The sequence below is a fragment of the Lissotriton helveticus genome, chromosome 5_1, assembly GCF_964261635.1.
Source record: "Lissotriton helveticus chromosome 5_1, aLisHel1.1, whole genome shotgun sequence".
Lineage (NCBI taxonomy): Eukaryota > Metazoa > Chordata > Amphibia > Caudata > Salamandridae > Lissotriton > Lissotriton helveticus.
Genome location: NC_136065.1, coordinates 968,224,181 through 968,249,433, shown reverse-complemented (window position 1 = coordinate 968,249,433; position 25,253 = coordinate 968,224,181). Strand labels below are relative to the sequence as shown.

The window sequence follows — 25,253 nt, the reverse complement described above, 5'->3', positions numbered from 1 at the left end:
CGGTGAGACGTCTTGGGCTGCTCAGGCAAAAACTGCCTCTCTTCGTGCTCGTCCTCCTGTTCCTCTTCTTCTTCTTCTTGTTGAATTACAACTTGAGCAGGTGGTCCACTCTTCCTTGGATGTGGTGGAGGTGGTGGGGAAGCACCAGCTGAAGCTACTAAAGAAGCCATTGCTCAGTGATCACAAAGGGTCTTTCTCTCACAATGATGAAAGTCAGAGTGAGGAAAGAAGGAGGGATTTTCATCATTTGGGAAAAACAAGAGTTCTCAACCAATCAAAAGTGTTCATTTTAGATTATATGACCTAGTCTTACATCATTAGGAAACCAATAGTGAAATGAACCAATGAAAAGTGTTATTACCAAGTCACATGACTTGCTGTGTTTACGTTAAGCGCTTTGCAGGGCCTCCCGGTTTGCTTCCAGAAACCTGCGCTTTGCGACTCGCTTCGCGTACCAGTTCGCTAACGTAGCACGTCATATGACGTATCACGCGACAACGTGAAACGTCATGCGGACGGGAGGCGTCACGATGTTGTTTTCTAACGCGGCACTTGCGGTAAAGAAACGTTTACCGGCTCGCGGTCTATTTCGCGGCATCAAGGTCAGCTAACGGGAAGCTTCCCGATTCGCGAAGCGGGAACGAAGAAAAAAAAATATTTTAAAAAAAAATTATTCATAAACATATAAAATATATTTTTGGATTTAAAGAAGAATACATTTTACAGCTACAGATATTAGCTGTTAAAAAACCAATGAAATTCACAGAAAAAACCATAGGTTATAGACCATATATAGTTAGGAATTAGCATTTACAAAACCTTGAAAATTCACTGAAAAAACCATAGGTTATAGACCATATATAGTTAGGAATTAGCATTTAGAAAACCTTATTTTACTCACACAAAACCACTGAAATTCCATATATAGTTAGTTGCACTAACTATATATCGCGCACCCGCAATCCACTGCTGATGATGTCACATATTACATCATTCATGACATGGTCAGTGACATCACTGATGACATCACTGATGACATCTCAAATTACATCACGGATGACATCACTGATGACAACATCCAGTGACTGTGTGTTTCTGTAAAGTTAAAATATGTCTTACATATTGAAGAATGAGTGGAAGTATAAGTGTCTGGACGAAGGATTTAGTAGGTGCATGACTGAATGTATGAGTGAGTGATTAAATGTGTCTCACTGAGTGCATGGGTTAGTGACTAAACTGTCTTAATTTGTGCATCATTATGTCTGTTGTTCTGTAAACTGCAGCATGTGTTGATCAGTAGCTATATGAGTAACTATATGGGTTATTGATTGATTGCCCAAGTATTTGCATGGGAGACTGAGTGTGTGTGTGGCTGGCTGGGAGGTGTGTGACTCTGTGCAGATCAATGTGTACTTGTATCAATGATTGTATAAGAGACTAAGTATGTGTTAGTATATGGTTGAAAACGTAAGGTGCTCTATGTTTAACTGTATAGATTAGAAAATGGAAGTGTGATTGATTCTTTACAGGACTGACTAGGTGTGTGAGTAACTCCATGGATGAGTGGCAGAGTGTGAGTGTCTGTATAGGTGTATGAGTGCATATGATAGTGTTGTAAAGATGATTGATTGTATGTATGAATGATTGTATGGGTGAATGAGTGAATGTGTGTGTAGACGTAGGAATCAGTGAGTGGGTATGTAGTAACTAGTATTGGTGTGTCAATGGTTTCAAAAATTATACTCTGTATTTAACACTGAGTGTAACAGAGGTTATATTAAAATGTGAGGAGATGCATTGTATTGTCACATGAATGATATCATCAGTGATGTGGTCATTGATGTCAAATGAGATATCATCAGTGATGTCATCCGTGATGTCATTTGAGATGTCATCAGTGATGTCATCAGTGATGTCACTGACCATGTCATGAATGATGTAATATGTGACATCATCAGCAGTGGATTGCGGGTGCGCGATATATAGTTAGTGCAACTAACTATATATGGAATTTCAATGGTTTTGTGTGAGTAAAATAAGGTTTTCTAAATGCTAATTCCTAACTATATATGGTCTATAACCTATGGTTTTTTCAGTGAATATATATATATATATATATATATATATATATTCATATTTATGAATGTGCTTCAAAAATTATATAATGTGAAATAAATATTGTAATAATTAAGTTACACAATATATATGTAATAGAAATAAACACATGCATATGTGTTTATATCAGTATATATTTATATAAAGTATTAATAATTAGTGAAATTTATTTAATTTATATTATGTTACATTTTCATATAAAAATATTTAGCAGTTACCACTTTAAACTCTATTTATATAAAACATATCAATATTTTTGTTTATTTTAGGATGATATTAGTGTCATTAAATTTTTGCCAACATTTTGGAACTTACCATTATAAATATAGAAGCACAATACTGTGGTAAACGATATTTTTGACACAATATTTTTGTCAGCGAAATCTTTTTACCACAATAGCGTGTCAGTGATTCCCTCTCTGTGCCTCTCCACCACTCTTTCTTCCTTTCTCTCTCTCTCTCTACCTGCCCCCACTGGTCTGCCCCCTTCTGTTTGCCTCTTTACATCGAAATCCATCTATAGCACTCTCTATTCCAGCATCTGCTGGGACTCATGTGTGTGTTGGGCACTATTTTATCCGCAGATGCCGGGACAGAAGTGCCTTCTGTGCACATTCTGATCCTACATCTCATAGGACAGAAGTGTCAGCCCAAAAGAATTGAGATTTAAGATAGTGGAAATGTTAACCTTGATATATGAACACCATTTTAGTGCTTGTTTCCCACAATTGGTCTCTAGGGCTGAATAAATGAAATGTTGAATTTATTGTACCAGTAGAAATAGTCTATCAGAACAGGGCACAGTGACCTAGGCATATCTTGGCCAGTAGAAAAAATTAAATTACTTGAGATTGTGTCCCAGTCTGAATACCATGTCCCTCCCACCCAAGCCTCCAGCACAGTATAAGATGTATGTTGTGTAATTTAATTTGTCAACAACTTAGTGCCTGTTCTCCTAATTTTGGAGCTAACCAAAAGCATAGTTGTTATTACCGGAGCTTTGTAGCTAAATCACTGAATCAGAAAAAGGATATCTGGATTGTGGTATATCTCATCTCCTGATGAACAGCATAGTACATTCGAGAATGTTACTGCAGATTTGCACCAAGTCCCTTAACACAGAGCTCAAAGCAGCCCTTGTGAAAGAGGCACAGAGCCTTAAAGAGAGTTTGTGCTTTTGACTGAAAAGAAAATCTTGTGCTGTGATAATAAACTGTGGTGCCAAGGGCTGAGTTGTTTTCAAATCTCATCAAAGCCACAAGACAGTATAATCACAGTGTAATAGATGTCATTCGTTATGTATATTTTGATTTCATATGTAAAATAAATATACTCAATTTACAGCAAGAAGACTCAGGGGTATATTCACAAGAACGCGTGCTAAACATCACCAAAAAATGCAAACGCAACTTTACATATCGCAGCCTATTGTGGGAAAATAACCCTGTGTCAACGTGGAATTCACAAGGCGGTACCATGCGATAGTCTGCCGAACCGCGGCCAATGTCTGCGATACAACCACCTCGACGGAGATAAAAGCACAAACCATTACACAAAAAAAGTGCGATGAGCCCATTCACGCTGAGGAAGGCAGGGATAAGCACCGCCAGGCCCGCGACACACACGGAAAGCAGGAATAAGCACAACAAAAACCTGAAAAAGAAACACAAACCAAACAGAACACAACAGCCAAGCACAATGGAGGCAACCCGAGCCAGTATACAACCCCACAAACCATAACACAAAAAAAGTGCGATGAGCCCATTCACGCTGAGGAAGGCAGGGATAAGCACCGCCAGGCCCGCGACACACACGGAAAGCAGGAATAAGCACAACAAAAACCCAAAAAAGAAACACAAACCAAACAGAAAACAACAGCCAAGCACAATGGAGGCAAACCGAGCCAGTATACAACCCCACAAGCCCCATTGGCAACAAAACATTGTAAATGTCAGGCCTTCTTGGGCATGGTAAATGCAGCCTGAGAGCGAAGGGGGATGATGGAAGAAAACCAGAACATCCGGAATGATGCAAAACGCACAAACAAGCAGAAACACGACAACAACAAGAAGGCAGTAATGCAAACCTGAGGTGGGAGTCCAGCACCACACCAGGAGCTGGATGACATGGAGGAAATAGCGTCCACCACATCAGTCTGGCATCAGACACAACAGCAACAGGGAAAGGAACCAGCAGGGACTAGGGGTACGGGGGAGATGGGCACAATGGCACACATGCACATTAAAGTACAGCACAACTGCAGACAAACCATGCCCAAGAGTAACAACACCAACCAAGAGCACAAGTCACACAATCCGGCAATATCACACCACTGAACAAGCAAAGAAGTGAAAACACACTGCCTGAAAGGGGAAAGGATGAGCCAAATCAGAGCTGAAGGGACATCACACACACAATGCAGCACACACACATAGGAAGCAGAGCACCCCAACATCGAACACAATGTGGTACAAACATCAACATTTGTACAACCAAACACAGGACACAAGTGCACACGCCCGTGGCTGGTAAACAGCCATATGCATCTGGCAAAGCACGAAACAGTGACATGATAATGCACAAGTACAATCCCACAGTCCTGAGGGGGTAGCAATGCATGTATGGCAGGGATCCAGAGAGTCTGTGACACACACATTGGCATACAAATTAAGACACAACACAGTTGGAGACAAGTGAAAGTGTGGAAACTTCATCAACAAGTGCGTGTCAGTACGGCCAAGAGAAGTGCCACGATATGCAGACCAACGCAGCAGCATAGAGTCCAGGGGGAGTCCATCACCAACTCAAGTCAGTACCAACCTGCCTTGGTTGTCCGCGCCTGGATCATGAGTCCAGGTCAATGCAGCCATGTCCACTGTCGTCTTGGGAAATGTGACCAGATTCCCAACATGCATCCAGGCATCGAGACACGTGCAATGGGTCACATCCAGTTGTGGCTGTAGGTACCTTGTTACTCGTCCAAGAAGGTGAGTGCAGCAGCGTAGGCCAACATCTCCAATGAGCGATTGTTGTCCACCACATCTGACATGTCGTCGACGTAATCCATCAGCTGATGTGCTGACTCCAACCACTGGACCAAATGTGCACCAAAATCCAATCGGGTCGTGGCTCAATGTGCTCACTGCACACGAGGACTCGTGCAATCTCCCCGGTCCAGTTTCCAGCTTGCATGCCATACATTCCTCCTGGTCGTGGGCCAACAGGGGGCGCACACACACGTCGAAATCCAGGTTAGCTACCGTTACGTTGGAGAGGCAGACATCCATGGACCACTGGAATATGCATGAGCGACAATGCTACACAGGCTGAACGCAGAAGACGCAAGGGGGAAGCTCATCCGGTAACTGATCTGCGACACTACTAACGGCAGTGCCCCAGGTACATGCAACAGACATGCACGGTACAGGTTCACAAGACTGGAGTTGAGCATGTGTCTGGGATGGTCTGCCAGTTCGTCAGTGGCTCTGCTTGAAGCCGCTTGAAGCGGCACTGGCTTACCCTGTGCCAGTCCTGTGGATGAAATGGCACAGCCTGGTGCAATGAGCAGTGTCTGTGTGCAACGGGTGCAGGCCTGGGTGGGGTGGGATTACGTGTGAAGGCCATTTTACGCACGGCAACTATGACCAAGGACTTCTGCTTGTGGGATGTGTACACTTTGGTCTCAAGTCGGGCGGTGCGTAATGTGGGAGTGGCAAGCAAATGCTATTGTGTCTGTCATGGGGTGCTGGCCACATGCAAGTTCCTGCTTCGAGCTGCAGATGTGCTACCGCCTGATAGTTCAGACAAAGGACCCTTCATCCCTACAGTAACTTCACCATCTGCATGCATACAGGAGATGTACAGAGGCCTGTCGTGGGTGTGGTGGGATGTCTGCAACTCTGTGTGTTACGTTGCCACACAGCTGCTCCTCTCTCCCATGAGCCCCCACACTTGTGTGCACTGCGCGGTTGCATCACATGCACTCCTACAGCACACCATTGTAATGCCTGTCCTCTCATGTCCAGCGGCATGCTCACAACACCGTGACGCTGGCCTTTGAAGGTGTGCAGCCACGTGAGTATAAGCTAATTGTCCGGACAGGGCGAACACAGGTGTACAGCTCATGGCTGGCTGTGATCACGCTGCAAATGAGGCCAGGCAACTGACTCATGCATCCGCAGGGCTGGTATACATAACACTTGGCATGCATGTTCCAAGACCGGGAACGGTCTTGTGCTCCTACATTTCCCCGTACATGCGGCCCATCCTCATGGTGCATGCTACATTGCAGCATCGACTTCTGTGGCCCTGGTGGCGACTACACCCCAACACAGAGACACGCTTACCGCACTTCCTCCCCAAGGCCCGGCTCCCAGGGCCGAATCCGCACGCCCCAGTGCCGACCTGACATAAGCCGGACCAGCACACGCTGCTTGTGAATTCAGGGGGGTGCATGCAAAGCTACATGTCCAGGGTCACTGCCAATGCTGAGGTGATATGGTAACGTCCGCTGAAGACAGCACACTGTGATGTGGCAGGGCCCGTACCCATCATGCTGACACAATGACCACACAGACACACTTGCTCAGATGGTGTGAATGCAATGGGCATGTGTGCACGGCCACATTTATTAACAGGCACACATACAGAGTGACACCTGTGTTGGATGTGTGTGGGGTGTGTGCACACCAGCCGGCAAGGGCTGCCTGGTGTCGTCAGAAATAAACAACAGTGTACATCGTAAAGGATACACCCATTCAACCATAAAGGCCCCATTACTTGTGCTCCACAGAGTTAGTGGCCCCGGATGCACCGCGTCCTGCACTGGCCTACCGCCACGGGCCGCTGACTTGTGGGGCACTGGGCCAGGGTCATTTGTGCAGAGCAGGTTTCCGTAGATGACAAAGGAGCTTGTCACGCAGTGTCTCAGTGGACAGTGGAAGGTGTACCCCCAGGGCATGATGCAGAGGGCAGGTCCAGGCTGAAACAGTCACTATGGTGGAGATGAATGGAACAGACACATGTTGGACACCAAGTCCGGTCCAGCCAGATGAAGATGCAGAACACCACCAGGCCATGGACTCAGACACCACCAAGGTCCAACGAGATAGTGCCCATGACTCATTGCACGCAGAGTTAGTGGCACCAGTGCTGTTAGGGGATGCCGCCTGCGATGAGGCGTGTCCAATGGTGTGAACTCCTCCACACCTTACCCAAGACACAGTACCACATGTGTGACCTACTAGACTGCAGTGTAGACCTGAGGCAGTGGTCAGCACGGGCCATTCACCGAGTATCACCGGCTTAGGTTGGATGGCCCCACTGGCCTGCGTAGTTCAGGTTCAGTGGCACAACAGGATGCGGACTTACGGTGAACAGGGTTGATGGCACCAGGTCAGTTTTTAGATAGTGTTCGCTCACCTCCGTGACTCTGATCCGGGTTTCGTCCAGACTGAGCCGCATCTTCCTCTTACTCCTCTCCGTGGGTTCACTGGTGTGGACTCTGCCATTCATGATTCACGACTAAGGGCCTGATTCTAATGCGGTTAGGAAGGCCTCCTAATGGCATTTGCTCCTTCCAAATTGGATCAGGTACTTTTGTTCCCGATGGAGGGCCCAATTATGATGTGGTCAAGAACATTTGCTCCATTGAAGTCAATGGGAGTCGAACCAAATCGTATTGGGAAGTATCCGAATGCATCGTACTCCGTCAGTCGGACTCTCCCGATCTGAGTGGGTCGGAGACCATTTCCAAAACGATTCGGTCGGGAAGCTTTCCAACCCGCATCAGAATCGGGCCCTAAGTGCTGGATGTGGGACCTACTGGTCTGCAGGACAGGCCTGAGCCCTCATCCAGTTGTCGCATCTTGCGTTGCACAGGGTTAGTGGCAACACGCGTCACCGGCTTGGGTTGAACACGGATAGTGGCACCACTTGTCACAAGCTTGCGTTGAACAGGGTTAGTGGCACCACATGTTGCCGGATTTCATTGAACAGGGTTAGTGGCATCACGTGTCGCAAGCCTGCGATATGGCATTATGCCTCACTGATCGAAGGGAGTCTGGTGCGGTGGCTTCTGCCACGGACTTGGGGTCACTGACATTCAGGACTCAGGACTCAGGACACAGTTCCACATGTGTGACCTTCTGGGCCGAAGAGGACGCCAGTGGAGTATGTCAATGAGAAATGAGTAATGTGGACCAGCGTCTGGGGGGCCAGCGATGGTCTGCGGAGGCTGCAGAGGTCACAGGACTGGTGCTTGGAGCTTGCACCTGCATGTGGTGGGCCCTCTTTGACAAACGCCGTTGTAGGCAGATGAGCGGAGCCTCGTTGGTACGCTGGGGCAGGCATGATGGGTCTCGGGACCAGCGGCCCGGGTGGCAGCAGGTGCACAGGGACGCAGGACCCACCACGATTGGCATGGAACTCGTGGCGGGCTGAGAGACGCCGCCCTGGCAGACGTGTTGTCCATTCCGAATGAGAACCACGACCAGTGCGACAGACTTTTTGTTCACACCCCTACGCAGGCCTAACCAACTACGCATGTGCATGCAGGGGGGAATGTTACGTGCGACATTTCCACGTTCTGCCCCACAGCCTGTGGAGACATGGTAGTGTCCACTGGCCACTACACTCCATGCACCAGCAGTTGATCTCCACATGGCCATTTCCGTGGTTTGCACTCTGTGGTCTGTCCGGCACCTCCACGCCACACCTGGCATTGGGTAAGTTCACATTCCTTAGTCACTTGCTGCTCTCGCACATGTCTGCAGACGTGTTGTCCATTCCGAAATGCCTCTCCTCACATCCTGATATTGTGTGTCTGTAGTGCCATGCCGTGGCTGGGTTGTGGGCATGGCAGGGCCAGATTCCCAATGGAGTAGTGTTGTCATGTCTGGTCAGTTGGCATGTTGTGTGTCATGTCGGATGTAGTTGTGCTGCATGCCCATTGGCAGTGTCGCAAGTTGCATGACTGTGGCCTGGAGATGTGCGATGTGTTTATTTTGGACTTACCAACAGGCACTGCATTTCCATGTGTGCCATCCTAGGAGCGCTGGGTGATGATGGGCTGTCGGGAGATGTGAGTATCATGCACTCTGCCTTGGGAGTTGGCCACGACATTGTTGAGGTGGTCAACTCTTGTCTGAACATTCATGGTATGTGTGTGCAATTGATTGTCCCTGACACGTGAGGGAATCCAGCTATGGTTTAGAGGCCTTGCTTGGTCTCCAGCTGCTCCTGCGCAGTGTGGGTGATGTGGGGGTGCTGGGGTACCAGGCTGATGTTGGCATCCAGGACAGGTGTGATGACCTTGGATGGGGCTGATTGAGTGACTCCTCCAAATCTGGCAGTTGTTGGTTGGATCGTACGAGAGGCCGGAATGTGCTGCACAGCTGGCAGCTTTGTCTGCGGAGGGATGATGGTTGTCCGCTGGGTTGGGACCATCAGCAGGTGGCGGATGTGGCTCAGGATGCGGGGCGATGGTTGTCCTTTTGGGCCTCTAGTGGCCATTGTCCTCCTCTGGCGTTGGGTCTGGGCGGCAGGTGCGTTTCAGGTGGTTCCGCTGTCTTTGTGTACGCTCCCTCTGTGGTGTTCCCGGGGGGAGGGGCAGGACAGGTCCTGGGGGTGGTGGCGGGCCTGGGGTGGTTGCGGTGGGTGCTGTGGCCCTCATGGGTATCCGCGTTGCATGATGATTGTCTCCATGGCATCTGTGGGTCTTCAGGTGTGGCTCTTGGCTGGGCTCCCTTTTATGCTGCAGGTAGTCGTCCTGCTTAACACCAGCAAAAAGAAGGTGTTATTTCCCTGCTGCTACCACGGCTTATCATGTGTTTTTGGTTCGCATCACAAATCTGGCAGTTTGTTGTGAAAGTGGTGTTGTGTTTTTTTGTGTGTTTTTGCACGGGAAGGCCTACCCTGCAACTCATTAGGGTTAGTTGGTGGTGTCCACCGTGGAGATGAATTTTGGGTCAGTTATCGTGGGAATACAGGCGATGTCTGCAGTTCGCTCAAGCTTGTGTATGGGGTGTTAAATCTATCTCCACTTTTGATGCGTTAAGGTGGAGATATATCAGAGATAAGTCCTTGTGAATATCCCCCTCAGTGAGTTACAGCTGCTGTTGATATCTGATTGTTGTGAAGGTGACAAGTAAAGACTCTGCCTTCAATCCCTCCCAGGCCAGTATCTGACTGTCATTAGATTTTTTCATAGCAATAGCTAATATATATAGTATGTATATACTGTAACGTGGTTTATGAAGACCTATATAAAACTACTTTATCCTTAAAATATTTACTGGTTGAAATTCATAGGAATTATGTGACAAAAAATGATAATTAATCTACAGATGTGACATCAATTCCTTAACATGTGAATTGTTAAAGCATTGCTGTTTGTGCAGTAATACAAAATTTGCATTTCCCTGCTCATAAGAGATCCCAAACTAATCACAATGTGCTTTTACAATTTGGTGACATTCAATCAATTATGTTTGATACCAGCTGGGGAGATAGGTCCCACAACAGGAGTATGAATTGAAAAGTGCTTATTTGGGATCCTTTGTATGCAAGTGCCCATATCACTGGACTGTCACCCAACTTTTCAGAAAAATAATTCAGCCTAAACCAAGTCTTGAAAAGGGTGGCACAGATTGGTTGGTCCATGTATTTATCTGTAGACTAGGTTAAAATGCGTGTTATGGGATCCATCACAAAGCTAACAATTCATAATTGCCCCAAAAAATAAAGAGGCAATCACCAAATGGACATACATACAAACAATGTTATTCTCTATAACATGAAGGAGAAAGATTGACCTTCTAAAGTGAAGATGTAGGCTTACGATTTCGCAATAGGGACATAAATATCCCTTGCCAGCCTTTGAAGGATTTCCTAATTTGTTTTAGGATTTGGTGGGGTGTTTAGTGTAGGTTTTGGGCACAGATATCTATGCTTAGACTTTCTGAGAAATCACATTTCCTGACTTTATTTTATCATTTAAAGTCTTGAGCGTTAATAAAAACATTTTTACTTAATATAATTTAGTATCCCACCTGGGCTGGCCTTAAATAATGCTTACAATTCAGGACCCTGACTATGACCAACAATGTTGCATATATGTCACTGGGTTGTGACAGTCAGAAACATTAGATACTTCCTCCACTTAGCGCCAGCTGTGAATAGGGGTAAATGGTCACATAGCGAGGTGGGTGAAAGCGCTCTGATACCCTGCCGGATCTTGTTCACGCTTTATAATACTTTTGAAATCAATGGTTTTTTTTTTTAAATCCTTCTGGCCCTCTATTGTTTTGTATCCCTATTCTGCTTTATTCAAGGGGTATTACCCTTACTAGAAAGGAAGAAAGGGTAATAATTACCAGCCTCTGCAATTATGGGCCAAGCCAAAGACAGGGGCTCAAAATAAAGGGGAAGTTATTATAACACCATGTGTGTCCCGCAGGAAAGAGCAATATATGTATTTTTTTATTTATATATTTATAGAGTGTGGCAACTACCCAAAGGACACACAAGAGCTACATTCAAAAGCCACCAGGAAATTCCCTCAAGAAAAAGTTATGGGCTTCAGAAGAGATATGTTGTCAGATATTTTCTAAAGCACAGAAGATTGGAGATCTTTCTGGGATCAGGTAATAGCGAATTTCTATTTTTGCAGTAAAGATCGAGAAGGCCAATCCCCCATCCGCCTTAGTAAAACATGGGATTTCTAATAGATTTGCAGATTGTGATCTGAAAGTTCTAGAAGGAATATACTGCTTGAAATTAATTTGTATATTGTCAGACTGAAAAGGTAAACAGTGAATTGCCCTGTGATTTAGCACTTGGGCATTGAATAGGTTCCTTTTCTGACAGGCAACCAGTGTGGAATTATGGTGGCTTGATATATGTGAGTTGTTGCCTCATTCTAATACAAAGCATGGTCAAATTTTGAATGTGTTGTAGTCAACACATGGGATAAGCAGGAAGTCCCAAAAAACGATAATTACAGAAATCCAGCCATGAAATCACCAAAATCTGGACCAATGTTTTCCTGTTGGCTTTTGCCAGCAAGAGGTTCATTTGGTGAGAGAGCAACTAGATGAAAGCATAGTGTTTGTTTTGAACAAGAGGTTGCCATGTAAAATAATCCCCATTTTTTCAGCAGATTCTAGAGGGACAAGAGGTGTTAATAATTCATCTGGCTACCAGCCACTGGACCGGCACGAGTTGCCCCCAAACAGTAATCTCCCTGGTTTGTCTGTAATCCATATCATGACAGAACGCAACAAGTCTTCAAATTTATCAGGTTCAGAATTGTTGGTGCAATTGAAACACACTATTGCTTGTATATTATCTTTGTAAGGCCAGAAATGAACCTCAAACATGTGAATCAGGGCCGCCATTTGAGTCATGTAAATATTGAACAAGTGAAATTAAAGCCGCAGAAACATTATTATGAAGAATATTAGGAATATGGCCTACTTCTGCGACTAATACAGTTACAAACTCATAAGGCACAAAAGGCTTTTTGACTCCCATAAGAATATAATTAGATATGAATTGGGACATCTGGATCTTAAAAACCTCTCTGTAATTTTAGATTAAAAAGGCAGTATGGATATTGGGCGATAAGTGGTGTGGATCTCTGGGACCAAAGTTTTTTTGTTACTAGTGGAGTGACTACCACTTGTTTCCACAAAAGTAGAACTGTCACGGATTCAAGGAAAATATAACAAGAGCACATAAGTGATGTGCCAGAGAATCCGAAAGTAATCTTTAATACAAAACAGGACATGGGTCGGGGATATGAGCTGGTTTTCTCTCTAAAAACAAGGGTTACTTCTATGTTTTCCGCTTTCTTCCAGGACAGACTCATTGTCTACGAACGTGCACTTTTCCTACATTATTTCTCATCCCATTTGTTGTTAGCAACATCAGGGATGTCTCAGCTACACGAGATGCAAGGGGCAGAGGACAGCCATGTCTGTCCTGGTAGCTGCGTGCTGTATCCTCTGCCTCAATAACATTTGGCATGAGAATATAGAGCACTAATGAGCACACCCTTTAGTAATCATAGTTGCCCAGAGTACTAATTAGGTAAAGATGTTCCAAATATCAGATACCAGAAATACGTCACTTAAGAAGTAGTATTAATCGATAAAGTCACACAATATTCTTTTTTGCATGAAATATACAGAGTCCACAATATTCAAATTCATCAACATGGCGATTTTATTCTTGTTCCTATTACATCCAGCACGAAAATTTGCCAACGCGTGTTTCGTCTCTCCTTAGACTTTTTCAAGGCGGTTATAGAAAAACTTGTTGTCGAACGTGTCCATGAATGGATCAAAGTTGCGAGTCACTCAAAGTTACACAAGCATCCACAGCTATTATCAATAGGTGTCACAGCTCACTTGTAAAACTGGTTACACATTAGTCATATAATATAATTTGGTGTTATCGACCCAGGAGAGATATGATTCTAGTCCTTCTCCTTCGTGTTTAATAAGACCCCTAAAATGCTGATAGGAACCCTGATAAGTTCCACTCCGCAATCAGGTGGGAGTAAGAACTCCACCTCATTCCCGTTCTCCTCGCTGTGGCGTGCGAAGGGACTAGGATCATCTCTCTCCAGGGTCAATACACCCAATCTTATAATCTGATGGGTATGTAACCAGTTTTACAAGTGGGCTGTGACACCTATTGATAATAGCTGTGGATGATTGTGTAACTATGAGTGACACACAACTTTGATCCATACATGGACACGTTCGACAACAAGTGTTTCGCTAACCGCCTTGAAAAAGTCTAAGGGGAGACGAAACACGTGTTGGCAGATTTTCATGCTGGATGTAATAAGAACAAGAATAAAATCGCCACGTTGACAGATTTGAATATTGTGGACTCTGTATTTTTCATGCAAAAAAGAATATTGTGTGACTTTATCGATTAATACTACTTGTTAAGTGACGTATTTCTGGTATCTGATATTTGGATTATCTTTACCTATCCAGAGGAAAATGAGAGCTGCGGAGAGCATTGCCACATTAGTGACCTATTTTCATTAATGATAGAAATTAATTAGAATGATTTGCCTCCTAAATGAAAAAAAAGGGAAGGAGATCCAATATAAAGGAATCCTGATAGAGGAGCGCTTCCATCTTGGGTACTTTCTGTAGGAGACAATCAGTGAAGGAAGCGGGCTAAGGGAGGTTGGTTCAGAGGGTCTGCCACATGGGACTAACATTTGGCCTTCCTCAGTCCATGCCCCAAGCCACAAACTGTGCCACCGCAATATGCGAAGAAGATTGTAGCAAACAAAATAAAGTGAAATAAGAGAGAGCTAAAAAGTGGAGTCACATTATTGGCCAGAGAGATGTAATGGGAGAAAAGAGTTGGATGATTGACCCGGTCCTATAGACTGTTGCACAGTGGTTCAACAACTCCATAAACCAGTTGAAGAAATCACCCACCAGGAGAACATTGAGATTAAGCAACAGCTGTCTCAGGGTGCTTTTCAATAAGGGCCATATATGGTCTTTCGACGATTATAAAAAGACATTTGAGGCGTCTGAGAAAAATGCTTGTAGTGCTAGCAATTACGACCTTGGGTGCCGTCTGACCACAACAGCTGACTGAAAACATTCACACCACTTGTCATAAGCTGATCCAATTATATGTTATTTATTTATTCATTTATATATTTAAAAAAATCATTAACCGCCAGCTAGCTGCCAAATGTAATAGAAATAGTAATGTAATAGAAATGGCTATATACAATAAAATGTATGCAGAGAGATGAGGCATAAGCAGTAACCGCATAATTGGTCCTATATTGCTATTGATGCATACTGGTAACATCATTAATCAAGAGACAGTGCTTTGTATTTGTCACCAGAACCCAGGAATGGCAATATAGAACCATATTACACGTTATGTATTTTTCAGATTTCTTGTTAAACCAGAATTTAGAACTGTTTAAACTACAAAATGAGGAGATTAACAGCAAACACCTGCTTTAAAGCTGAGCGCCTCCTAACAAAACAGGCAGTCGAACGTGCAACACAAACTGTATTAACAGCAGGGAATGATAAAGCCAAAACACAGGGGTAAGATCATGGTGAGCCTACAGCCCTGCCTGCCTTTGCCTGTCTCCACTTGCAAGCACCCATCAGGCAGACATAGTTAATCATACCAAGCTGACCCAAGTTCATGCAACCACTCAAGTTTGAACACGGCTAGGTCCAAGCACAGGTGCAAGTTTGACAGAAAAAGAATAAACAAGACAGCAAGTCCCAGGAAATTATGACTCCATTATACATTTTGAGGTGAATCCTGCAGTTGAAGCACACACATAGAGAACACACACAGAGAGAACATTAAAGAGATGGTACAAGATAAGATGAACTTCATCACCGCTTATATACCGAAAGTTATTGAAAATCAGCAGTGGGGGGCACTACACACAATAAATTAAAATTACAATCACCATCGGAATAAACAATAATCAATTTAGAAGTTTTCATGAATACAATATACTGAGTCAGTCAAACTTCAGAAGTAATATAAAAATATAATATTGAGACATTCGCTAAATGAAACAGATTATTTAGGCTCATTCCTAAATGCATATTGTTTGATTTGAGGCAATATTTTAACATATCTAGGGGGAGATTTACCAAATCGCCACGCAACGCAGTGCAGCCCTCCCCGCAAGGCTGCGCTGCGTTGCGTGACAGGGAGGGAGCAAGAGAGCGCCATATTTTCAAAGATATTGCTCTCTCCTCCCACTTCCCTTGCGCTGGCGCAAATTACAGTTGCTGTGGGCCACCCACACACCTTAGCGTCATAGCGCTAGGGTGTGTGTGTGAGTCCAGCGTAGGTTTTGTACAGGAAGGATACTCTTCCTGTACAAAATACTATGCCTAGACACGAGGTAAAGCTTTTGCCACTTTGTATGTGTGCTGCAGAGTGCAGCACGCATGCAAAGTCGGAAAAGAAAGAAGAAATGGCAGCCTTTCTCCTTCCTTCCTAGTTTAAAAGGGCACAGTTTTCTCACACGAAACCCAATCTACTGTGTTTGGTAAATTGGGTTAGCATGAGAAACCTTGGGTGGTTGCATGGGAATGCTCATGCACCACCCTTGGCACTCCCCCATGGCGCAAAGTAATGCAAAGCAGCGCCATGAGCTGCTTCGTATTACTTTTACGTTATTTCCAGGGCTAAACTAGTTTCACGATGGAAAGAAAAATAGGAAAAAAATATTTTGCGCCATTTTCCATCACAATTGTAACACAAACACAGCGCAAAAGCTTAGTAAATCTCTCCACTAGACACATTCAGATGTGGGCAACATAAAATAATAAAAGTAACAATCTATCTTTCACAAAATAATCCTGGGAAAACCTATCTTATTATGCAATGTTCAACACAAGCAAATGTTCATAGTGTAATACAATACAATCTCTGCCATCTTGTTTACTATCCTTAAACAGCAGGTAGAGTCGTGATTCATTCAATTCACACGGCATGCAGGATTTGTTATCGCTGGGCTTGGACACCAAATACAAATATTTAGTAGCCCTACTTTATCCATATGCCAAGGGAATTTTTAAATTACTCCAGATACATATTGATCATAAAAAATCGCCTTAGTTCACTAGCCAATCATTATGTCTCCTATAATAAAAAAAGGTTAGCATTCATTTTAGCTAATATATCATTTATCATAAATAATGGCGTACATGAAGTGTTTTTTCTAGGTCATAAAAATCACATCAGAGTATGTGATAGGTGATACCATCTACCTCAATTTAAAACCCAATTCCAGACATTATAATTCAATGAGAATAGACCGTTTCACAGCTAGGGATTGGCAACAGAAAGGGACCGCAATTATGTCAACATGTTTTTCATTATTGGCTGCAGGACGAACGCTCCACAGATTATAGTGGGATAATGTTAGTGTTGTACGCTTAAAATATATATATATATATGAGTTGCCATTATTATTGCCAAAGAGGTGTGAAGCTGTAATCCAAATCTCAGCAGATCTTTTTTGAACGCCCATTGAGGTGTCCTTGAAGCCTTTTGGCCACTATTGAGCCATGGTGATGATATTCAAGAGCTCCTTGTAAGAGACATTGCCCTCTCGGATTTTATCAGGTACCAACTGACATAAACCGAGATTTTATGGTTCATTTTTGGTCATTTTGTCACACTTAGCTTGGTTAGGGCTTTCTGGAGCCAATTAAAGGTAAATTGCAGAAGCCAATGCTATCGTCATAATACAATGCCTTTATCTCCTCTCACCGAATATGAAGATTATACAAATTGAATAATGATGAATCAAAGATCTGATAAATACAAGTTACACCTCCATACTAGAGTTCATGTTCACAATATTTACCAGGGTTTTAGAGGACACTGGCCCAAATACTTCCATAACATTCATCAATCAAGGCAATTAAGGGCTGAATTAAAGTTTGGTACATGGGCTTTACCACCATAATTGTCTTGGGTATCTAATCTGTCTTATTACAAGTTCATTGTATCCTCTGGCACTATGTAATAAAGCTGACGGGATATCCATCATGGTTGTGAATGAGTAAGCTCTCTGTCAATCTTTAAATCGGGCCCAGATTCATGCATCCCCCATCTAATCAGCTTGACCACAAATGAACTTCATCTATTGAATCAAGAGAGGTATGACAGCCACAATTGTATGACACAGCATTGTTGTTCTTCGAACAGCTGCTTTAATTATGTCCTGTGACCTGACCTTCCTTTGCCCTCTGGTGCTGGCTCCGGCAGCAGGTATTATGATGTCGGAACTCAAATGTAATAACTCATTTCAGTTGAGTTCCGATGTGATCTATTTATAATCAGCGACGAGGTGTGTCACAAGTCACCGAATATAAAGAAATTAGAGACAGGCTTTTAATACAGGGATTTCAGAATCCCATGTGCCATAAATATATGAGACCTAACTCAGAGTTTGTCATATGGGTTATTTTTATCACAAATGTGAAAGATATCCTGTCCCCACGTAAACAATTGCCATAGGATATAATGCACTTCTAATAAGGAAGGCAGGATATCTGTTTGTTTGGATGCAGTAACTCGAACAGCAAACTTAAATCTGATACATAGTTAACAATTGACAATAAGCCACAAGCTACTCTAGTAAATTGAGGAAGAGTGTTGGGGAGAACCAAGCACGTTACAAACAGTCCTAAAGGTATTTCTTTTTTATTTTATTTATTAATTAGGTCTTACCACAGATAATGCAAGGGATGATTTTCATATATACCTGATTAAAAAAATACTCAATAAGATACCCATAATGCACAAAATAGAAGCTTCAGATTGGGCAAATACACTACATTAGTAAATATATAATTTGCCATGAAAATATATATAATACAATTCTGGTAGCAGGATTTGTCCATAAAAGAGAAAGGGGTTTTGAAAATATGAACCATTCCCATATGAGGTAGCAACTAAAAGATGTTTTATATGTTGCTCTAGAAGGTCAGAGCCTGATTTGAAAGGGGAGAGCATTCCATGTTATAGGCAAAGAGACTAAAAAAGAACTCATGAGAGGTTATTTTTTCCCTGAATCTGGTGTTCAGAGGTGGGTGTAGGGCTTGGCTTTTCAGAATGTGTCTTTGCTAGCAAGGCCTGTTTCATGTGAGATGCATTTTTGAGAACTTTTGTATATAGCTTTATATTTTAGAGGTGGGAGCATATCTATTGGATATCCGTGTTTCCACAGTTTATAAATTGTCCTGCATGTTTGGTGAATGGACTCCAACAAATTTGATCACTTAATCAGATATATTTCAGTTTTTCTGTCTGGAGACATGAATACCATGAAGTTGGTCTTTCTACGGCAAGACACAGGGTGCGTTTTGTCTGATTCTCCAGGTTCTGAACAGAGGGTGTGATCCTGCAAGAGTCAGGAGACTTCAGAAGTAAATGATTGATGTATGTGATACTAGCAGGGCTCTCTAATCAGCTGGTGGAACCAGTAAGCTCCTTGAAGGAGACCAGTTATGCACAGACGTGCGTGGGGTCTGAGAGGAGGGAACAGGAAACCCTTCCTAAGATTGCCATGGGTATGCCCCTGTGTGCACTCAACTCTAGATGGTGCAATGCTTCTACTAAGGGTGCAGAGCCTAGATCAGGGTTCTCCAAAGTCAGTCCTGGAGGGTTGGATCTATGCCAGATTTTTAGCATATCCTCATTTAGATGAATGTAGTTATCTCATAAATCTGGCATGGATCCAGCCTTCCAGAACCAACTTTGGAGGGCCCGGGTCTAGACGTATGAGCTAATTAGGCGAGAGGCAGTGTTGTTTATTTCACAAGAATGTGTACAGCACTGATGCAAAGATGTGGATCTTCTGTGGTCTGTCTTGAAAGAGGAGGGTAAGTGAGAAGACAGTGCTTCAGGCAAGTTTATCACACCGCTACTACTCTGGCAGATGTTAGCCACTCTACAGAAACGAGTCAGAGTAGACTTACTACTCAGGCTCCGTCGCAAAAGCAACCTCTCTGTCAACATTGTGTGCTCTCCACATGATATTTGCATCATTAAAATGCACAAAATCAATGCAGGATGATTCTTGGTGGACTCTTTTGCACAACTCCCTATGCAATATCAGAGACTTTGAAAACACACGTCTGCATTTCTTAACAACCAACAATTTTCCTTCAAGTATCCTGATTCCACATCATTTTTATAAAATATACCTTTGTGCTGGGTTCTTTAAAAAATAGAAAAGGTTTTCACGTTGCTTTATCTGACTTATTGGAATGTCATGTTTCCCATTAAATGTCACAATGTATTTAGATGGTTTTATTTTAGACAACAAACTTATTTTTAGAATTTAACTCAATTTTATATAGCGTTTCTACATTGACAAAATTGCTCAAATGTATTAAGTATTATGATACTGTATTATCTTTTATAAGATTGCTATTGGCCAAGACTTACCTTACATATTTTATAAGTGAATTACTTATTAAGATATTAACTTAATGTAATTCTAGTTATAATGTTTCCATTAATGTGTATGTTTAATTCTATATGGTTTTCGGCATAAATATTTGTATATGTCTTCACATGTTTACATTACTAAATTCAATAAAGATATTTGCACACAAAACAAGAAGAATAAAACTATCCAATATTGCAAGGGTTGAACTTTTATTATGATAACACATATTTTAGTTGCTAACTTTTTTAAGTAATTTACCTTTCCTAGGTATAAAAGTTACTTCGCCTAATATTTGTATCATCCTTGTAATAATGCATGTTTTTGTTAGCTATTTGGAGAACATTACAATTGATCAGAATGACACCATATGGCAGGCATTTTACATGAACTTACTGTAGTTCTTATACTTTTCAGGCAGTGTACCTTGATTGATGTACATTTTCGCACGTCAGGCACAGAACATAACGAAAAGGACATTCCAGCTTAGCGTCATCCCACCCAACACATGCCCCACTTCCTGTGAGCAGCACGCGCTTTCCTGTTCCTCAACGTGATAACTCTCACTTCGCACCTTTGACTCTGCATATGTGTTGAATCACAGCTACAGACACCACCCCTTTCTCCTAAACAGTGTCTCATTTAATAATTACACGCTGTGAATGTTTGGAAAGCAGACACGGTTAGTCACGCTAATATAACCGCACAGTTGATTTGGGCTGCAATACAAGGTCTGCTGGATAATTATTAACTTGTGTATCAAAAATGCCAAGCTCTGATGAAATAATTTCTTTTTCACGACACTCCCAAGCAGTAGTCTGAAAATTGTCATTCTGCATTATTGCGCTAGCATCTTCAGTTCAGTCAGTGAGTGGGTCACAGAAAATGAAAACCATGGAGCAGGTGGTAGGTGGCCCCCTTGTATTGTCATACCTGTAGCTCCTCCCCCTTTCCTTTGCCTCATACGTGTTTCTTGCTTTGAGCAAATGTAAGGTTTGTTTACAATATGCGTCTTAATATCACTTTGTGTCCCCGCCTTCATTGGTATGGCTATATCAAACTGAATCGAGGTCATCAGTGGTTTGAAACAACAGTGGTCTATGAATTATGAATTATACACAGGTTTGGTTCAACTTTATCATAAATCACCAATGTTATAGCCGCTTTTTAAGCCAATGGGTAAAGATATTTTTCAATTTTCAATATGAACTTTAATCGATCTGGGAAGGCTACCCTGCTTTGTAACAGTAACCACTACTTAAGGGGGAGCATACATTTATGATTTCGTGCTTTCATTATAGGCAAATAAGCGGAAAAAAGGCTTAACCATTTACATTATAATACAGAAGCAAAACACTAAATGAAATGGGGTGCTTCGCATTTTTATTCCATTTCAAACTAATTTCTAGATTACAATGTGAAAGGTGTGACTTCACCTAATTTACACTGATGTGCCTGTGAATATGTTCATCTGGGCTCGCTCAGCTCCTTCAGACACCAGAGGGGACGGTTACACCACTTCCCTGAGAGACTCATGGTGTCATGAGCCTAGGCCGACCTCTGCCATCTACCTCATCTATTTGGTTTAATGAGCCCATTTTATTTGTAACCAAATGCTGTACGGTGGACACTGGTCAACATGTTTGATTCATATACATAAGAGGAACAATTGTGTTAGGGAAATTATCTCATTGTACTAGGGGCTTCCAAATGCCACCCCGTGACGATAATTAAACTACAGGAAACTTTTTTTTGCGATCCTTTTAATTTAACCAGTCTTTTCACTGTTTCTTTAAGTTACTATGCCTTTGGAGTTCGATGGCTTCATTAGCTGCCTGACGGCGCTTGTCGTCGATCTGTGTAATATGCTGCTGCTGTGATATAATGACCTCGATCGAAGATGTGATGATGTTACTTCCGGTGATGTCTTACGGGAACTAGGCCTAGGTGATGTCAATTCCAATGTTCCTTTGTTTTTAGTGAAGTGGTGCCTCTGGTATGAAATTTAAACATGAAATTTAAACATTGTTGACACCAGCTCAACTACACAGCAAGGGTTAAAGTGCATCCCTATAACAGTTTTGAACTGTGTAATGTTATACACATTTACAGTAAGGTAACTTTATTTTCCTGTGCAAGGAACTGCTTTAAATTCATTCCAGTTGTACTACATTGATATAACTAGCTGCATTATTCAGTCATCTATTTAAGAAACAGCGCCATAGCTCCGGTGGCTTCTCGAAAGTATGGAGCATTTAAACTAGATACAAAATAGTCAGAGATAAAATGTGCGCGCTGAAGCTGTGAGGAGCGCAGCCCTCGGCCACATGTGCCCAATTGGATTTCATGAGCACATTACAAGCTCCGGTCTAATCCATGACAGGGTTACACACAGAGATGACTAATCCAATTAGCCAGTAAAGCGTTATCAACCCTCCAGAGCAGCATCTAGGCTTGAGCACACTCCACAGATTATCTGCTCGGCGCGCGCTCCCTGGCACCGCCTGCTTCTACGCACCATCTCCTGCCCATCAGGTTGCAATGTGAAATCAGCACCATCAAAAGTTACCCTTCGAACTGCACTGGCGCCAAGAGGTCACGGCGTTGGCACCCTACCCTGTACAGACCAAGAGCAACTGTAATTCTCAAACACAGAATGCAACACAGCGGTAAAGTGCCCCTTTGAAGAAAGCAATGAACAATGTGCGTATCGGAACAAAGGCAGGGCGTTATATCACAGTGTGCCAAGGGCTCTGGGTTCAAGCACCTTCCTTCAACATGTGAACCACATACACAACTGCTCTCCATGCCCAGACATCATATCCCAAGCCTGTAGACTCGAAGTCATACTCTGACAGGCAGCCTCGGAGTTTATCCAAACGAGCAAAGTGAGCCTGGCTCCATGAAGAGCACGAACCCTGTTCTACGTGCCTTCCTCGTGCCATCACGAGTTCGAATGCGCAGCATCGTGCATGCAAAGGGCATCGTCGGCGATAAAAGCAAACAGGCGTGCGAGGAGAAGGGTGCGCTAGAAATGTACTCACCGTCCTCCTTCTCGTCAAACACGGGTCTCTTGGAAGAGCTGTTCGCTCCCATCCTTTTCCTCCACTTGTTCCAGTGAAACATTTAGGCAGGATTCGAGATAGCATTCCCTATCTCATGGAAAGCTAAGAAAAGCCGGGCGGCGGCGAGATCTGCGCTCAAGTTAAAAAACGCGGATGCGTTTACTTGTGCCTTGCAACTGTCCTGCCGTCCAGTGAAAGCTGCTCTGGTGGTACCCAGACCACAAGCGCTGCGCTTCCGTCCACGCGGAGGATGCTGGACGCAGACAAGGATGCTGGCGTGCTATTGTTGCTGCCCGTGTCTGCTGCAGCCTCCAAGAACTCAACGTGAACCGGTCCCTGCTCACGTCGGAAGGACCCGCAGACAGAACAGCTCCACGCTTCTCGCTTTCAGGGATCTCGGTTTATTTCTTTCGGCTCTGGTGTTAAATGGCAGCTCAGCTGTGATCTAATAAGGCTTGTTTATGCCACCCTCTGGCAGGCTCGGAAACTGCACTGAGACCAGCGCATCGTTCCTTCCCACACAACCTAATGTACAGGAGGCATGCCCAAGTGTCCCTTTAGGTCTCGCTCACAAATAGCTTTCTGTTGTCAAAAATAGCTATTTAAATTAATATCCAAACTTATACTGGGCTTTGAGACAGCCCCTGCCTACGATTTGGTTGGCTTTCTTGTCCATCGTAGTTGCTTGTTTCTTATTTAATGCTGTTCCTTCCTCTTCTTGTGTTTGTCTCTCCCTTGGAAAATAGCATCTTTCCCATCCTTTAGAGGGGCAAGTTGTATCCTCGCCCCCTTTCAATTAGGAAACGACTTTTTCATTTTTATTTCAGCGCTCTTTGCGAGTAAGCGCTTTCTCGCTCTGTCCCTCAGGTTATGTTATGTTATTGGCAGTACTTTGAATGGGCCAGTGCTGTCCGGTACTGAGTACCAGCACTTTTTTATTTTGAGAGGGAGAGTACCGGCACTTCTCAAGAGAAATGCAATACCTTTAATTGGAGAGTACCAGCACTTCTTACAAACAAGCAGGTACTCTGGTAGAGAGTACCCGCACTTCTATTTTTCCATTTCAAGCACTGGTTATTGGGTCTTCTAAAGCGCAGCGAATGTGTCTTGGCGCTAGCTATGGCAGTGGAGAACACAAGGGCTCAAAGGCTAGGAGATTAAAGGAAGTTGGTCTTCAGCAGATTTCTGTACCCAGTAAATTGTGGGCATCCTTGATTGCAGCAGGAGTGTATTCCAGGTTTTTGAGGCTCCCACCACAAAGCTGTTGCCTCTCCAGGTTGCTCACTAGAACCTAGGGACACCTGCAAACTTGGTTTTGGTTGAGCGCAGGGTCCTGCCAGGGGAGTACCATGTGAGACTCTGTTGGAGAAATCTCTGGCCAGTGCCATGAAGAGCCTTGTACGCAATACAGAGCGACTTGAAAATGATTCTCTGTCTAATGGGAGCCAGTGCAATTTCCTGAGAGCCTTGGACACTGACTGGTATCTTGGGATTTTCAAAAGTAGTCTGGCTGCCACGTTCTGCAATGTTTGTAGTTTATTCAGAATATATTGGTGGGCACCAAGGAAAAGACAGTTGCAATAATCCAATTTTGCAATAACCAATTAGGTGATAAACATTTTCTAGTGAGGGGCAGGAAGTAACAGGAGTACCTTTTTCAGGGTTCTGAGCAACAGAAAGGCAGAAGAAGAACCATGTTGACTTAATCGGGGCAACTCAGCTTATCATTAATAAGGACTCTGAAATTGCGGGTCTATTTTACTGGTATAGGTAAAGGACCCATGTCTGGTGGCCAGCAAGATGGGTACTAGAAGGAGGACTGGGTGCCAAAAAGCGGGAAACAACCATTACAATGCAACTTTTTCAACGCAATACCTTCACAACGAATCTTTTACAACGCAAGTACCTTCTCAACGCATGCTATTACAACGCATGCTATTACAACGTAAGTATGGGTACGTTTTTTATTATTTAATTTTTTTTTTTTACACATCTCTAATTCCCTAATTTTAATCCCCCAATGGTTTTTACACCTCCCTGTAGTTAGATTAGTAATTAATATCTTACCCTAGTAA

The 25,253-nt window shown here is 43.3% G+C and overlaps 1 protein-coding gene across 1 annotated transcript in view; it reads right to left on the bottom strand.

The window, feature by feature from the left end:
• Positions 1-23,499, bottom strand: part of STK32C (serine/threonine kinase 32C) — a 1,542,229-nt gene extending 1,518,730 nt beyond the window's left edge. The window contains exon 1 of the mRNA XM_078643478.1: positions 23,158-23,499. Coding sequence (XP_078499604.1) covers positions 23,158-23,239 — 82 coding nt within the window. The 5' untranslated portion in view covers positions 23,240-23,499. The remainder of the gene's footprint in view (positions 1-23,157) is intronic.
• Positions 23,500-25,253: the final 1,754 nt, after the last annotated feature.